The sequence below is a fragment of the Scatophagus argus genome, chromosome 11, assembly GCF_020382885.2.
Source record: "Scatophagus argus isolate fScaArg1 chromosome 11, fScaArg1.pri, whole genome shotgun sequence".
In the NCBI taxonomy this organism is placed as follows: Eukaryota; Metazoa; Chordata; class Actinopteri; family Scatophagidae; genus Scatophagus; species Scatophagus argus.
Window position 1 is genome coordinate 21,359,189 of NC_058503.1, and position 18,326 is coordinate 21,377,514.

The window sequence follows — 18,326 nt, forward strand, 5'->3', positions numbered from 1 at the left end:
GTATAACAGCCAACGATAAAACCACTATCCACAAGGAAATGTCCTCTCTGTCCTTAGGACACCACGTCTCTTTGGTGTTACCTTGAGTTCTCGTATAGAGGTCTCTGCGTCTAAGGTTAGAGCTGTCTCGCCACTTCCTCTCCGCGAGGACGTCCCGCCCAGAGAGGTGAGGGTTCCTGCTGTCAAAGCAGAAGCTGCTCGAGATCCCTGAAGAAGAAAATGGTTTTAGATCTCTTTAGCATCACCTGATGGCTAATGCAAACTGATTCAGAGATGTGATCCACTCACCTTCTCAAGATAATCTCTGTCCTCCACCTGTTGGGACAAAAAAAACAGTCAGAGCAAACACAGGCTGAGGTGGAGGCCACAAAACCAACTGAGGGAGGGAAGAAAAGAAAAAGCAACAGATGAAAACAAGCCTTCCAAGTACTCCAATCTGCTCTCTACTCATGAACATAATGAGAAAAGGTACACGTTTCTGTTGATATGAAACGCCATGCAAATGATTAGTATGAGAGGCGTCAAAACACATCCAGAAATTAAAAAACTGATCCAGCAGTCTGTTCAACAGCAGACCACATGTTAAAAACACACTTCAGACACCAGGCCTGCCACACATAAAAACAATCCAGTCACAAGACAAACTGATCGTCTCTGCAGTCCACACACAAATTAACCTGCGGCACAAACACGGTGTCAGGTGAGGTGCATTAAAAAGCGACGAGAAACCAAACCAGCAACCAGCAACAACAAATCAGGAAGTCGGCTCACATCACAGCCTCGGCCTCCCGTGTGCGCAAAGCGACTCACATCAGAAAAATCAGGAATAGTAACATCGTCCAGGTCCCGGGGGAGGCCGCTGCTACTGGCCGCACTCCTCAAAAAACTGGCAACAGAGCTGCAGTTGTCCTACATCGGCCACCAGGGGGCGAAAGAGAACAGCAAAGAGGCCAACACTTAAGAGCAGGTCAGTTTATTAACAAATCATCAAGAGCAAATACTTTTATGTATTTTACACATATCAAAGCTTTTACACCAGCCAACACAAAAAACAATCACCTCTTCAAAACCGAATAGGTTGCATGTGTGACAGGAATGCATCCACGCAGTTTCATGTATCAGTCATAGTGACATCGTACAGTATTAACATGTACTACACAAGTACAAAACACAAGATTTATGGATTCTGATGTGAGCAAACTGCTTCATCAGCTGGTGAGGGATAAATAAACGAATGGCTAAATCCAATAAAAGAACATTTTAAAGCTCGTCTTGTCCGCTGCTACAGGCCCGTGACAGACAGGTGGGTCCGTTCAGCGCCTCAGTGAGGCGGACTGACGATCGTACACTCAGCAGACTGGTATCCAGAGTTCCTCTCCAAGCTGCAGTTCACGGCTTGCTGACATTACAACTAAACATTAACATCTTGTGAAGACTGCGCTGTACAGGTCCACCATGAAATGCCCGCTCGTACTCTGCACGCTGAGCACCCAGAGTGAATCTAACTGTGTATCAAATTCAGTTTCCTGTTTAAACCGTGGGGCTGGTCGCAGGGTGTCTGAGGAGTGAAGGCTCACCACTGGGCTGGTGCGGGCTGAACTGGCCCTGGAGGAGGCTCTGGAGCTGGAGCTGCGATAACTAGTGTACTCTAATGGCTGCGGAGAAAACACACCGTTATGTGTCTGTCGACGCGTGGAGGCAAACACAAACCAACATGCGCACACTGACAGCCACAGCACGAGACGCTAACGCATGCTGGAGAGGGCCAAACCACAATTTAGGATCACAGTCACAATCTGCTTTCTTATTCTAAAATGCCAAAATCAAATCTCAAAATCTCATCGATCGAAATTTCCGTGAACTAACCACGCAAATGCTTCCATAAGGAATAGTAGGCAAATGTCAAGCCTAAAATTATGATGTCAAACTCACTTAATTCCACATGTCTCATGTGTTTACACAGAGCAGATAAATTAAGTTAAAATAAATTTAATTTATGGCCTTCTGTACGATTTGCCACATTTGTAACCATGATTGTGGTCTCTCCACAGAGATACAGAACTTGAATATATTGTCGTGAAAAATTAGTCAAAAACAGCCAGAATCGGCCTGACTTTGTCAGGGTTAATGTGAGGGTTAGAGAAATGTTTTTTAGAGTTTATTTCAAATTAGAGTTAATGAAACATAATCCCATCGACATTCGAACCTACTACCATGCAGCAGCGTCACTCCAATCACTAAAAATTCGGTGAAGGTCTTGCTCGCTCTTCTTCCAAGTTAACTGTTAGCATCATCAGTCCAGACAGTCCACACACCAGAAGACACTAGACCGGGTCTTTGTCAGGTGACTCAAACCAACAAAGCAACAATTGGCAGAAAATCTTACATGAGAGGTGGAAGCAGCGACTCGCCGTGACCCACTGCAGACGCTGTCTTCGTACAGGGAGCTCTGCACATGTGACACACACACACGCAGAGTGAACAGCGTGCTCGTGCTTCAGAGAACACGACATTTTAGTGATGGCTTCACCACATGCTTTTCTACCTAATGGTGCCTTCAGTGCCCGATGTGCGGCTGCATTCAGGACTGTACTGTGACTGACGTTAAGACTCAGTGAATTCAGAAAGCATTTAATCATCATCAGTTCTTTTGTTCGATTTCAGGTGTTTTTAAGAACTCTGGTGTCAGTGAATGATGGTGTCCTTTAACACTGTGATGAAGTGATAGTGGATGAAAAGCTAGAAACGACTGGGACCAACCCTACGATCGAGCTGCTGGGTGATCTGACTGAGGGACCTGCAGAACTGCAACACAGGATGAAGCTGAGAGTAAGAATGAGGTTTGAAAACAGGAACAAATCACTGTCCTCGTGTCCCTCCCCACAAAGTGGTGAAAGGTCAGGCAGCAGCGACAAAACCAACACTGTGTACTGTCTGTTTACAGACCTGGTAACCATTGAGAGCTGAACCTGGGTTTCTGGCACAGGACAGTCCATTGAGGCTGTACAAGTCAGAGGAAGCGTAAGAGACCTGAGATGAGGAAAGTGGGGGAAGGAAGCGAGAGTGACGAGCCAAGAGAAGGAGATGGGAACAAGCAAAAAGGACACAAAGTTCAGAAAGAAAGATCATTTTTAAACTGTCACCCAACTCTTCACCTGAAGTACAACTTGCACCTGCATGCAGTGTAATCGTACTGTGCAAGTAAACGGCAGGGAGGATCTCACACACACACACAAATTTATCAAATACTCCATGACAGTTTCACATAAATTCAAACTTTTGTACCATTTTAATTTTTATTTTGAACCCATGACCTCTGATGGGTAATTCCCAGGGAAAGTCCAGAACAACAACAAGGCTGTCAGCACGCTCGCCAAAATGGCTGAACAGAGAAGCATGCTGGGTCTAAAAACATGTCAGGAAATACACTGTGTCACAAAGACTCCACAGCAACGAGAAAGTCAGATGGAAATTTAAAATTCATGCACCGACATGGCAGTGAATGATATTTTGATAAAAACAACCCAAACCTTCACAGGTCATACGCAGCTGGCATTAGAGCTCATTCTGTTAATGAACACCGGTTCAGTTAGTGAGAGAAGCACCACAGACTGTTAGTGCTGTGACAAATCAAAGAGCCAAACCCACCGGCTGCAGGTCTAATCTGGAGGCACGAGACACTCGGCTGTCATCGCTCAGTCTGGAGCTCTGAGAGTCAAACATGACGGAAAACACAGCTGTGTTTCAACATCACACAGGTTCAGCTTGTTGATAAAGACGTGCACCGTTACATACAAATTGGTTATTGAACTAATTATTATCAGGACTGTTCTAGTGATGTTCGTGTAGCCAAGTCTTGAGCTGAGTGCATGTAGAGCACCACACAGTCCAGTAGGTGTCACCTTTGAGCTACAGTACAGGTAGTGACTTTGACTCGGGGAACAGGTGGCGCACAAAGTTTTTTGGGTGCTACGCTAGGCTAAAGCAGCGTTGTTGCATTGGGAAATGCTGTTAGGCAGCTACTGGACTTGGAAATTAATGTCATTAATTTTGGGATGGAAAAAAATAATAATTTGGGTAGAGTCAAAGAAACGAGCCATGTACGATGAGAACAAACCTTAAATGTTTTGATGATTTATGAATGAATAAAAGGCTATGGCCTTTATATTTTTATCTAGATTATATTTAACATTGCTTTCATTGTCTTAAGAACTTCATTATAGTTAGCAACATGCACCTTTTTTTTTAACAGTTTCAGAGGAAGACGCCGCAATTGCAGGTTTGAATAAATGTTGCACAAGAGTCACAGAGGATGGAAAAAGTCTGCGAGTTTTAAGCTCCAGATGTGCAATAGTAAATCATCCACCTCTGCCTTTCTTACCCTCAGGTGTGCACAAACGTTGGGTTATGAATTTCTTTTAAAAAATACAAAATCCTGTCAGTATCAGACCCCAACTGTAACATCAGACGAACAGCAGAAGTCAGTTCAACACGGAGCTACTGACCCTGCTGGAGATGACACTGTAGTCATCGTCATAGCCGTTCCTCTGTGAACAAAGAACATCAGTGAGAAACCGTTCTGCGTGGGCCGCTGGTGCATTTACAGCTGCAGCTTTTACATACATCTCTGTCTTTGTGCTTATGTTTCTTCTTTTTCTTTGACTTCTTATGCGAGAGTGAAGAGGAGCCCTTAAAATAAGAGAGAGAGAGAAAGAGAGGGGAACAGGAACAGGAACAGGAAGAGGAAGAGGAAGAGAAAGAGCAGCAAAGGGTGAAAAGACACCATCTAAACAAATCTCATCCCACAAACAGAATGAGATGAAAAATGGGAGATGCAGGAACTATCAGCAAAAAGCAAAGCAACACACAACACAACACATACAGAAAGGTATTAAAATGCAACGATATGGCAGATGTCTGGTTCCAAATACCCAAGATCTCGTGTGATTAATATGCAGAATTTTTCCACATTACATAGCGCAGAAGAAATTGCATTTAACATTTTGAGACATAACAGAGCCTAAAATAGTGCCGACTGTGTTTTGCTTGGCGTGTGATAGGTCTGTAACACACACACACACCCTGTTCTTTTTATCGAAATCAAATCTAACCGACTCCAAAGTAGTCAATGTTCCTTTGCAACGGCAAAACAAGTACAAGACTGAACATAATTGTTTTCATCCTGCATACAATAATAAAAAAAGAGTATAATCCTCAGTTAAAATCCCTTTCACACAAACACAAACATGCTTTGCATTATAGATAAAGACGTTCTTATTCCTTCTCAGTAAACCCCACTTCCATCACGAGGATAAGACAGATTAACTCCATGCTTTGAGTTCTTCGAACCAGCTGTTAGTCAAACAGACTCACTGACACAACAAATCTTCTGGCTGAAAACCTCATCCACATCAACCCTTACCCCTCCGCCGTAAGCCCCGACCACGTCAAGATCCGACTGTGCGAAAGACACAACAACACCGTCACCAACAAGTGTCACCCACAGCGACCGCATCACGTGAAGTCACCAAGCACGGACACAGCGCCTCTACATGAGCAAACGTTAGGCAGGACAGGGTCCATGTTTGTGAATCAAAACGCGACACGTTTCTGATTTTGGTTAAAGGCACAGAGAGAGTTTCAGAGAGAGCCTCCGGCTTGTTAATGCAGGTGCTGTTTGAGTGATACTGACCCTGGCACTCCCTCGGCTTCCCACCGACATCCGCTCATCGTCGTCCGAGTGCTGCGAGAGAGAGTGAGACATTGAAACGGATGGTTAGAGATTTGGAAACTGGTCACAATGTGTGATTTCCATCAGCAAAGACAGCCAACAGTGGAGGTTAAAACGTTTCCCGTCTGAGACCGTTTGGTTAAAGATCTGATGTGAGTGTTTCATCTGACCGTCGTTATCACTGAGATGAGAAAGAAAGACATTTAGAGAAATTAAATTCGGTAAAACCAAAGTAAATAAACTGATAAATCACATCTCAATATGACGGTGAATTACTTCAGGGCTTTGTGATGCAGCACACAAAAGTCAGCTTTCTAAAGCCACAAGCTCATAAACAGGAAGTAAAAAATATTTACAGGTAGGTTGGGGTGGAATCACCTGTGCTACACAGAGAAATGAACCTGTGCACAGCAAAACACTTCAGCACTCTTTTTCTTTTTAACAAAAACACTGTTTTCTTTCATGTTTTTCTATCGCTGCTAAGCTGCTGTCTGGAAAATATATCACTTCCAGCACACCACATCATTCTGGCTAAATCTATCAACCTGAAGCCAACGTCAGACACATTAGAGTTGATCCCTTCTTTCTTCGTCAAAGTGGTCAAGTGGTGGATGACAAGATCACAAAGAAAAGGCATGAGGAGATGGAAACAGAGGGAAGGCTACAAACCGTATGTATCCGCGAAGAACGTGAGTATCTCTCACTGTCCTCCTGGATGAGGGAGGGGAGGGTGAGGATGGAGAGGAGGAGGAGGAGGAGGAGGAGGAGAGAGATGTCAAGGATCAATGAGACAGATGGAGGAGGACAGTAACTGTCGCCTGAGGTACAGAGTGACTTTTTGAGGTCCAGTTCAAGATTTTCATTACAGCCAAAAAATGTTTTGAAGTCACTGAGAAAATCTGTTTTTATTTCACTGTAGGATTACTGTGACTTGTATAATTTCATTGCTTTGGCCAAGACTTCTGTGCTGAAACACTGCAGGTGTGATCTTTGATCACACGCAGACAAAACTGGACTCCACATGAAGTGAAAGGCAAAAACCAGGACACGTCACCTGCGATTTGGTTCATTTGAAACACATTCAAATGCGTCCATTAAATACATGCATGTACTTAAAACCACCACGCTGAACCACATATCCAGCCAACAAACCCCTGACACACCTGAGCTGCACCAACACCTCAAACTACAACGTGCAGTAAGTGGATTACTTCATTTAAAAAAAAAAAACAACACACACTGTTGTTAGTAAAATTACACACACACCTTCAGTGTTGTGTTGGAAACTCCCTGATGGTTTGGGGCAATACAAACTAACTAAAATGGTGAAGTGAACACAGTAAATCCCATGCAGTCTCACACCAGTGGGGCAGATGGTCATGCTGATTCAAAGCCAAACGGGCACCCCGCTCCTTTGAATAAGTGGATTATCATTAATGGCCAAGCTTTGATTCCTCATAATCCGTTATTTTCTAAAAAGGCTTAACAGGAATTATCTGAAATTCAAAAGCAGCCTTGCTGCCGAGGCGAGAAACGCTTCCAAACAGACAACACAGAAACACATGCATGTTTAGATGTCGTCACAGCGCAGAAACTGTACCATCCACTGTTCAATATCGCCCCATTTACTGTCCCCTCGGTCGTCTAATCTGGTGTCCAAGCCGTAATATTTCTAAGAAGACACAGGAAGAAAGGACGAAAAAAAAAAACAGTTCAGAAATTATCTTCCTCGGTACAATTTGAAACACACACACACACCGAGGATAATTAGGTGATAAATGAGGAAGAGGAGGCCTACCTTCTGCACCTGAAAGATCTACACACCAACACCGCGGAGAGGCAGGGGAGAACAGTCAGAGGATAACACACATGAAGACGGGGGGAGAATTTAAAAATGAGATGTGATAAAGAAAGACAGAAATTAAAACTTTTCTAAAAGGCAAAGTGAGCTGCAGTAAGTGGCAGATGAGGACAGAGAGCGCACACAGCGGCAGGTTTCTGCTAATGAGAGGAGCTCAGGAATGTGACGGCAGGACCAACTGACCCAAGAACACCAGTTCACTGGAGATTTGCTGAGGACCAGGCACTTTCCCATGGTCCCTGTAGGCTGGTATCAGTGGCAGAAAGCTGTGCCAGCGCCACAGTGTCACTTTCAAGTCTGCGTTCCCATGACTGCAGGAGCCGAGTCTCCTGCCAAACAACTGGCCCCTGACACATCCTGGGACCTGGCAACCCCCCCCCCCCCCCTCAGTTGTCCATCACGGGAACCGTTCCACATGTTGGGAAAACGATCCGCTTTATTCAGATGTGAAGTGTGACGCTGCAGCCAGCAGCAAAGCTCAGCCCAAAGGCAACAAAAGCAGCCTACCAGCACATCGCTTGGTTTGGTCCAGAGGAACGATCACAGGAAACAGTCACACTACGATGACTTTTTGTTTTTTTGCTGCTTGATACAAAACCCCTCCAAAAAATAAAAATAAAAATAAGATATTGTAAAGGTTTTTAAAATATGGTGCAGCCCTGATTCAGATGTTCCCATAGTTGTTTTAAGATGGAATTAAAAACAGTGAACCAATCCTTTAACATTTTGAACCCTACAAAAATCAAACAGTAAAGATGACAAGTGGTGGTTTTACCGGGAGGCCACTCGGACTACTGCACCGGACTACTTCACAAACACTTGTTGTTCGTGACTTTGCTGCAATTCAAAGTGTCTTAAGAAACTCTGAGATGTGTTGAGTTTTCCTCATCAGTACTGGGAGTAAACTTGAGCTGGGACGCTCAAATCCAGCCCCCTCAGTCTTCACCTGCTGTCCACTCCCCTGTACAGGCTGAGGTTCTGGAGCAAAAGGATTCAAACCAGACAGGCCTGTTTATCACTGCGAGTCGGCTTATCATCAAGTAGCCGTCACTTGTGGCTGGGCGTTGCTGTTTAAACGGTGGAACATCTGAGGAAATACACAAATTATAGCCCACAGTAAGCTTTCCTTACACTTCTCCACTACAACTGTAATATCACCACTAGCTGAAACTGAGTTCAACTCAGGTCTGTTTTCTTTAAATAAAGCGTGTGAGGATAAACTCCCCTTGGAAGTCTTTTCAGCGGGCAAAATAAAAACAAAATGACTTTATCGTCTGACTGAGATTCATATGCACTTTTAAAACATGCAACTGTTCTTTTCACCAGTGAGACAAATATTTGCTGTTTAACTTAAAAAAGAGAGCGCCGCTTGTTTGTGTCACCTCTAAGCAAATCCAGCGCACACCAGACACACATCCCACCATCGGTCCAGCTCTTTAATCCAGATTTACGGCCGCTGTCTCCCTCGTCTGCTTGCCCAGTATATGGATTGGCTGCTTTGTAATTCTGGCTTTCGGAAATGGATTCTCGGCGGACCACTTCATCACTTCAGGGACAATGACCAGTCAAAGATAATCAATAGAGCACAACACTGGAGTCCACTGCTGTTAACTTCCAGGTCCGGTCGAGATGAGAGGTCGAGTCCTCGCACTGCTGACCTCTTATTACAGCAGACTCTGCACTTCATCTGGTCACGATAACAAAGTCATCTTCTCTTCCGCTTGTAGAGGTCAGATTAATTCAAAAAATATCCCACCACGAAAGCTGTGGTGATGCGTCACTGTCTCACAAGTACAAGAATAACACAATGCATCAATTTCATATCATTTCTGCATCCATTATTACAATGACAAAGAAACACTCTGTGGCTTAGCTGATAAATCCATAATCTCTTCATCTACCTGTGCTACACGAGCTTCGACCTTCCACCTGTCCCTGTTGTGACCTTTGACATCTGCCATCAATTAAAAGGGTAAAAATATGTCATTAACGCTTGTCCCAACGGTTGGAAAAGTCGAACATTAAGCATAATGCATAATGTTGCACAAACGTCATCGATGCATAGTGTCAATCAAAAAGTGACCAAAGGAATCTTGTCTGCTTACTTATCTCCCATTACGTGTCTGGACAACCAATTAGCAAGTGAGCCAGACGCCGTCATAAGCCCATTCATCAAGTGAGTTACACAATCAGCTTACATGTGTTCGTGACCCTTTCTATTCAACTCACCGAGCTCCCCTTCTTGATCGGAGGGGTTCGTGGGCGCCCGGTGAGGGCAGCCCTCAGCCCCCTCCCTGCCAGCCGACGTCCGGCCGTCCTGCTGCTCTCAGGGTATCAGGAAAGGTGGCATCGCGCAGCAGTCAGCAGGTAAGACCACGGCCGCTCATGTTGGCAGGACCACGGCGAGACGGCACGCTGAGATTTGAGCTCAGAACAACAGAGGCGACCGCACGGCTCTCGCTTGCGGCTAGACAGCCGATAATCCAGCCTTAAATCCCGTCTTCACAGTGTGAGAAAACATCCAAACGTACCGAAGCTGCCTGGCAGTGCAGCGACCCATCGCTCATGTCAACGACGGCGCAACAACAAGAACTGCTCCACTGTGGGCTGGACCAAGGAGCGCAACCTGCTAAGCTACTTTAGAACTCGGCTAAAGGGTTTAAGGGACACACACACACACACACACACACACACGCACACTGACCAGACTCAGCTTAACAATGACCATTAATCCAGTGCGTGTGACTGGTGTATGTGTGTGTGAACATGTAGGTTGTTGTTGTTGTTGTTGTTTGGTTCACCATCTGTGTTTTGATTGCTGAATAACTGAGTGCTACTGGAATGTTGATGTTCCCAGTATAACTTACATTGGAAAATGTTTTGCTCTCTCATGACAAACACCAAAAGGTTTTTGTAAAACGGATCAGACGGATGTAATGTGGTGATTTTGAAAGGAAAGTCCTCACAGGTTTGGGTAATGTGATCATTTACTGTAAGGCTACATGTCCTCAGACTACCACCAAAATACCACCCTAATTCACTGGACAGCAAAACATCACACACACACTGCGGCAGATCATTTTATCCACACATTTTATCCATCACAGAAGAGCTGACTCGACAAAGTTAAGAGTTTTGATTTCAGTCAAAGACCACCGGGCTTACGTGTAATTACACTTTCAGGGGTCTTAACGTCTAAATCCTCTCTGGACACAGACATTAGTCGACCTTTATGGGTTCAGTTTGGACAGGTGAGAGGCAGAGGTCTGTTTGTGTGTATGGGATTTCTCCAGGCTATGAATAGCAAGCTGGGAAAAGCGTGACTCCCCATGGTGCAGATCAGAGGTGCTAAACTGGAGAAAGAAAAACTCGAGCAACACACTCGATTTATCAGATCCGCACCTGTTTCAACACTGACCAGAATGCAGTGCTGGTGCCAACACTGCAGGTGCTGGACCCAGAAGGTCTCTTTGGTCTTTGTACGTATCTATGGTGGTAAAGAGGGACACAATCGTTCGTTTACTTTAAATCAATAAACAGACACAGTAACAACAACTGTGCGTAGCTATGCAAAATGAGGAATACACATTAATATTGGCATACCATCAGCATCAACTGATAAAGCCTTCAAAATAAAACATCTGCACGAGCCTGAAGCAAACACAAACCACCGACTGAGAGGTTTCTCATGAGTTTTCTCAAAGGTCAAAACCAACGATGAAGTAATAGTAAAGTGAAAAAGAGAAGGCACAATTATACGTTAATTCTTCAACAGGTGAGACTCGACGTTCTCTGCAGTTATACTGTATGTGCACGCGTCGGCGGTTGGCCGAAAACATCAGACACCTGCATCTAAGGTGAACTAATGACAGCTAGCTGGACAGGTGACCATTTGTCTGTAATCAGAATCATTCCTCCACATGTGAATATCACAGGTGACAGAACGTAAACAAACGATTCGGTTTGGAAGAGCTTGGGCGTCACAGAGCGCCTCAGTTTTTCATCTCCAGAACTGCTTGTCACTTCGAGAAGAATTCCAGAAAACCAGTCAGTTGAAACATTTCCATAAAGCGTCGGAAGATTCTTTTTAGTTTGCCAGTTAGTCTGAAAACAAGTAATCAGTGAGTCTCTTCGGCGACTTTCTTCTCACAGCTTAAGGCGACTGTGTGCTTAACGGGAAGAAGCTGAACTGTAAAGGAAATACCCACGCTTACTGATCACTTGTACACGTTGCGTTTCTTTCATACTTTCTGTGAACAACAATAAGAGTGCTGGCCAGCAGTGCTCCTCGGTGCTGCAGTCACGGCTCCCTGTTTACGCCTCTGACCCATGACCCGCAGGGTTTAAGAGTCCCAGCTTAACAGCGTAAAGCAATGTTGACAGGAAACGCTTCAGGTCCAAACTGCCAACGGAGGACCAAAAAGACTGCGGAAATCCTCGTTACTTAGGGTCATGCATCCTCAGCCCAGGTGGCGTACAACAACAACAGCTACTGAAACTAAGTTTAATGTAATAATGCTGCATAAATATGCTGACCTCCCCCAGATTGAGCAGTCTGGTGTGAGGTGTAACATAAGATAAGAAACTCTGAGTGACACGTGGAGAGAATTTTATGCTACAGATGTGACTGGGCCTTACAACAGGCACTGATGTCCTTTCCAGTCATCCATAAGGTGTATCCTGTGTTCGCTGTGTGTTGACTTGTACCTCTTTCTGTTGTCTTTCCAGCTCCCTCATGCGGATCTCTCTGGCCTCTGCCCTGGCTGCCCTCTTCGCTGCCAGTCTGGCCTCGGCCTGGGGGTCAGACAAAAGAGAGAAATAGAAAGAAAATTGAACAAACAAGACAAACAAAAAAAAAAGACAAGTGAGACAGAAGTTAATTTATCTGGGCTGAAGTTCATCTATAAATGAACACACGAGTGAGCAGAGGTCCAGTTCCTCGACAGAGACATGAGAAAGTCAAAAAGTGAACCATTTATTTATAGGATTCAGGGCTTTACAGTTACACTTCTTAAACTTCAAAGTACTTATAAACTGAAATGAATTATTTTTGAGTCTGCACAGATCATGTTCTTGACTCTGCAGACTGGATTACCAGTGTTGCAGCAGAGCCTGTCTATAAACACAGGATATCAGGTGTCCTTTAATCTCATAATAGACGTAGTGAACTGTATTTGTGAGCATACAATCTTGTGAGAAATCTTCAGAGTCATGCAGACATTCAGTCAGAGCAGTGTGTAAATGTGTGTATGTATTTATATTTCTGTATTTGAAGGCATTGCCTTTGCCCCACTCAGCAGTCAGACAGAGCTGGGCCTTTTCCTTAAAAGGACGTCTCTCGGAGCGTATGCTGTAGGAGTGTGTGTAAGCATTTCCTTCCTCTGACTTTGTGGTAGACGCCGTGTGGTTGAAGTCAGTTCGCCTCTAGGCGGGGTCGCTGTAACCCCTCCTGTCGTCGCACTAATGCACTTCCCCAATGTCAGTCGCCGTGACCAAGTAAGAGGAAAACGCAAAGAAAACAGTCGGCTTCAAAGGAGAGCATGTTCACACACAGGCTGCTAAGAAACCGTTAGTCATGACTTAGCTAATCCTGTTCACTGAGGCTTAGGACTGTTATCACTGTGTCTGACAAAGACAAAAACAAAAGAACAAGTAAAAGATCTCCTGTTCCGGTAACTAAAGTAATCATCTCCATCCGCACAGAAAAACAGATGAATAAAGTAGGCTGACAGCTTTCTCACCAGAGTTCAGCAGAAACTGTAATACCACTTTCCACCCACTAACATGCACTAACATCTGGCTTTTGTCGTCAGTGGGAAAGGGTACAACCAGCATTCCTTCCCGGGTCAAACGACTCTGCGGTCGTCAGGGGTGTTTATGATGTGATGGAAACTCAACACGCGGGTGGACGCAGCTCTGACTGCTCTTCCTGAGAAATGCCCACCTGTGTGGCACACTGGGAAACTTTGCCCTGTGAATCCCGTGCAGTTCGTCACTTCATAACACAAAACTGGGCAAAGCTGCATTACAGGGTGGCGCGAACACGTTCCACCACACCTGAAACACACCCGATTGGGATTATGGCTGCGGTGAACAACCTTTCAGCCTACAGACATCAACGCAGCAATACGTCTTTTCTGCATGTTAAGTGAGGAGATGCTCTTAAAGTTGCAGATGCAGAACTGCAGTTACCGGCTCTGACGTCTGCAGAACGGATTACGTAACGGCCATCTGCCCGAATTTGCTCCCAGTATGTTCCAGTGGGGGAGAAATGGACAAGAGGCCTAAAATGTTAGAACAGCAGACTTGTTGCTGCATCAGTTGAGATGCTTTTAACCCTGCAGTAAGCTGTGTGTGTGTGTGTGTGTGTACTCGGCACTTCCTGCCAGCAGATGTGTGTGATTGGGTACCAGCCAGGACAATCCTAAAAAAGAGAACGTTGTCCTCGTTAGACTAAAGACTAAAATAATAACAAATTAAGTAAGTCACAAAAGGCTTTTTAAAGCTGCCGTCCGAGCGATGAGGGAGATTTTCCGGATGTTGTTCCTGACTGATTGTGGCTCAGTTACTGACTCCCTTACTGGCACTTCCTCTCGGTCAATGATTGCTCTTTGTCCTTGGGATTCTTAACATCTGTGCCCTTTGCTTTCAGACACACAGAAAACAGGCTCTTCAAATCTAAATCTGAATCTGATGCACCTACACTGGCACCAGAGGAGTGACATGACATCAGCATTTTGGCCTCAGGACCTTTCACGTGAACAGGTTTCCATTTGTTACAAGAAAGAGAAAACAGTGGACATGTTGGTCGATATCAGTCAGCCATGTTTGGGGTGGAAACACCTGGCAAGCTGCATTTAAAGTGAGGTGTCAGATGGGTGGGTACCACATTACCACACACAATGCAACACAACACAATACAGAAAGTGCCAGGCCACGCAGACAATCATATCACGCTGAATTAGACTTTCCTGAGAATGACAACTTACTTGACACTCTGTGAATTGTCCGGAAGCAGTAAAGCCCACCCAACATCAGCAAGCAAATTAAAACAAACCCCAAGGTTGTTTCCAAGTCTATTATTAATCTACCATACTTTGTGTTTGTCCACTAATCCTCTGTTAAAACACACTGCCACATGAGAAAGTCTGAGCAAACCCACAGGGCGTTGTTGTAAAGCCGCTATGTGTAGAGATGTGAGCTCTGTTATTGTACAATAACATAACATAACTGCAGTCAGCTTACTTGGAGCAGGTAAGGTTTCATCAAATGTCTCTTTATGTTCTTTTGTCTGGCACTGAAACCATATTTTATTGTACATCTAGTCAGCAGAGGCATGTGATGAGGTTACTGACCTCTAATAAAAACCCCAACACTCACATTATTATACCTGAACTACAACACAAATCAGTCACAGTCACTGCTGCATGACTGCAGCGAATGGGAAGCCAGCGAAGTGTGAGAAATGAGGCTAAAAGAGAGCCAACTTGCTTTATTTTGAAAAGATTTTCCTGTTTCCTATTTCATCACATACAATTCTCACCATTTTGTAAACTGCCAGCGTCAGTACGCATAACTTCAGCACTAAAGGTGCAACACGCAGCGTCTCAAAACCGTACTGACACTGAGAGGTGTGGATTATTTCATCACTAACTCTTCACTGAGAGGTGTGGATTATTTAATCACTAACTCTTCACTGTCTTCCTTTTCACAGACGGGGAGTGTCGTGTTTGCTTAAAAACACACTCACTTTGGGTGATGAACAGCAAGCTGAGGAGAAATCAACCGGTTTCTCCAAACACAACAAGACATGTACAAACAGCTACTCTTTTCCCAAGGAAGCTTTCAGAGCAGACAAAAACAGTAATCTGCACACCTGAGGGCCAACGCCATCAGTCAGTAGTGTACAAAACCTTTGACAGTAGAAGTGAGCAGCATGTCTTCTGTATGAGATGAGAGGCTTCGCTAATTGAAGCCAAAAAAATGAGTGAAAAGTGATAAAATCATGCCGAAGAGAAGTGTTTCAAGTGGAGTTACTGAACAGCTTCACCTGCCACGGAAGTGCTGCCCAAACATGACACGACTAAACTATAGTTAACTACAGGTCAGCATTTGGAACACAATTCTTTTTCAAAATCGCCCTGTTGGACATGTCAAAATACATCATTACGTATGTAGGCCACACATCTTGTACCTGTGAGTGTGTATGCCAGAAAGATGCATCTAAATAGGCCAGAAGACGGGATCACACATCTTTCTTTCCTGCTCCTTTACAGCTATTTATAATGACCTACATGGTCTCGGGTTCTATCAAAACTGTTCCAATTCAGCACAATTTCAGCAGGGCGGACGTCCTCGTGAGAGCAGATGAGCTAGTTCACTGCACACATGGACGCTCTAACGAGACGTATTATTGTGACAGAACCTTTTATGAAGTTTAAATGCTGACAAAAGATGAAAAAATAACGAGTTTAAGGGAAGGTTAGTTTCAAACATATTGCGTAAAGGTGGATCGTGCAACACAGCGTTATGTCCTTCCTTCCTCCTTGTCTTCGCTTGCAATTTTATCAACCAAGAGCTGAGAAGCCAAAAGGACACATCACCTTTTATTTTACACTGCAAAGGGGTAAAGGTAGAGTTTTCTTACAGCAGAAGAATACTCATAAAGGTGCTTTAATCATACATAAACACACACCACACACAGTGGTTATTAATTGAGGTTTTCAGGCCTGCACAGTGTGAGGGACATCCTGAGGTGAGTGCAGAGGACAGACCTGGCTTCTGTCAGCCTGATCCATCATGGCTACCGACAATCTATAAGGGCACCGTCACTTCAAGTGCCACCAGAGCAAAATGCCAGCCTGGTCTGCCTGGTTTCACTCTTGCTCCAGTGAGCTGAGTTCCCACGCCCTGAATGCCAGGCCTCAGCAGCCAAAATGGACGGGTATTTTAATGACCACAAGTGCTGATGGGACGGACAAAGAGAGCATACAGAAATAACTCTGACCGGCTCAAAGTTTGACGACATTTAAAATAAGGTGGGTCCATTAAGTGGATTCTGAGACACAATTTTCTTATTATCCAGTCGAGGGTTATGATGACCAATTTCCTTCCTCTTTGCACAACCTTATAAACCACCCAGATGTTGCCTAAAAGGGGACAGGCTGCTAAAACGCTCAGCGTGTTCGCTCTCAGCCACACACATGAGTCAACTGAAAAGACGTCTTTTTTTTTCCTCCCGGGGAGAAGAAACGGATAAACTGAGCCTTTGTTTCCAAACCGTTTTAAACCGCTGCAAAAAATGATTCAAAGCCTGTTCACAGAGAAAAGTATCAATCATCAAAATTACTGTACAAAAATATATAATTTGCTGCCAGTTTGATGGTGATCCTGTTTGTGAAGGTGGCAGAGAACAAGTGCACGGAACATATTAGGTATTGTTTGAACAGGTATGCTGTGCATGTAGTGGGAAGGCAGTGATTTCAAAACTACTGATTACTCAAAGAAAAACTCCTTCCTGTCTCAACCTAACTAAACCTCAGGCTGCACCACAAGCACATGGAACAGCTGTAGAGCATTCACCACTGCAAACAAACTGGTTAGCAGCTGAGTACGTGGGGAAAACAAACAGTGCTTCATGCATTTCTAAAAAAAAACAAACAAAAAAAACCAACAAGACAGGAAAGCAGGCTTTGAACAGAGAAGAAATTACTACGTCAGCCACACTTCAAGGTCTTTCTGAGATCCAATCATGGACCAGCACAGTGTTTCATGCCCAGCAAATTAATAAAATTCCTGATCAAGACAGTGAATTTTGCATGCCAGCAAATCCTCAAGCATCCTTTCAACAAACACGATCCTTCTCTTCAAGCTGCGGGGGTTTACTACAAGACTGTAATGTGCTGTAAACGACCGTCATTTGAGATATTTTGGTTGAGGTTACCCACTGTGGGGCCCTCCTCGCTTCCCCTTGTGGAGGCTTCTTGTAACGTGAACATGCTGCTTCAGGCACCAACAGTTTATGTTGCAACTCTGGCTGCGACTAAAGCATGATGGGAGTGAGCAACACCTGACAGGAAGTTACACAATGCAGCCCTGTGAGCACCGTGATTCAGGAGATCAGCTGCAGGAAGGAGTTTCTGTGAAGTCTCCAGAAGATGATTTATTTCTTCACGCTACACTCAAACAAATACTGTTCACTCCTGGCCTCTGGGCAGTGACACTCGACGAGGCGATGGTTACACATGCCTTGCTCATGGGCACACTAATGTGACACAAGGGAGACAGCAGCAGACCTGTGACCTCAGGGGGAACTCCACTGGCTTTGTTTGTTATTATCGTACTTGTCATGGGAAGCACTCGAACCATACCTGAGAAGGCACTACAAAGGTGCCATGTATCAGCCGACATGCAGACCAGGACTGTGGTGCTGGTCCACGGAGGAGAGACTCCTCCATGCTGTTGTCCTCTGCCTGAGGAGCTCATTCAGTCAGCAGTGGAATGAACTCCCACCTTGTCACACAGTTTGTTAACACCCCGTGCCGGCACATCCATCTCACTGCATATAAAAAAGGTTTGAAGCTCTCTCTCTCATGTGTTGTTAGGTGTTAATTGGGAAGGTTGCACTTCTAATTTTAGACAACATCTTTCCCTTCCAGTCATTGAGTTGCTTTGGTCGCAAGCAGCCACATTAATGTTATGTTATGTGATGGACCTTGGCAGTCTGGGGAGAAC

General features: G+C 44.6%; 1 protein-coding gene across 11 annotated transcripts in view; it reads right to left on the bottom strand.

Moving 5' to 3' along the window:
* The window catches only part of lrrfip1a (leucine rich repeat (in FLII) interacting protein 1a), a 36,116-nt gene that overhangs the window by 10,604 nt on the left and 7,186 nt on the right, over positions 1-18,326 (bottom strand). For 3 of the 11 annotated variants that reach the window (XM_046403756.1, XM_046403759.1, XM_046403754.1), the window contains exons 2-17: positions 12,300-12,386; positions 7,530-7,547; positions 7,332-7,403; positions 6,401-6,442; positions 5,693-5,743; positions 5,423-5,458; positions 4,624-4,689; positions 4,506-4,547; positions 3,649-3,708; positions 2,947-3,030; positions 2,761-2,805; positions 2,387-2,449; positions 1,578-1,655; positions 811-909; positions 289-315; positions 82-207 (exon numbers count right to left, since the gene is read on the bottom strand). In XM_046403756.1, coding sequence (XP_046259712.1) covers positions 82-207; positions 289-315; positions 811-909; positions 1,578-1,655; positions 2,387-2,449; positions 2,761-2,805; positions 2,947-3,030; positions 3,649-3,708; positions 4,506-4,547; positions 4,624-4,689; positions 5,423-5,458; positions 5,693-5,743; positions 6,401-6,442; positions 7,332-7,403; positions 7,530-7,547; positions 12,300-12,386 — 996 coding nt within the window. The remainder of the gene's footprint in view (positions 1-81; positions 208-288; positions 316-810; positions 910-1,577; positions 1,656-2,386; positions 2,450-2,760; positions 2,806-2,946; positions 3,031-3,648; positions 3,709-4,505; positions 4,548-4,623; positions 4,690-5,422; positions 5,459-5,692; positions 5,744-6,400; positions 6,443-7,331; positions 7,404-7,529; positions 7,548-12,299; positions 12,387-18,326) is intronic. The other 8 variants (XM_046403758.1, XM_046403753.1, XM_046403755.1 and 5 more) reach the window with 7 other exon arrangements.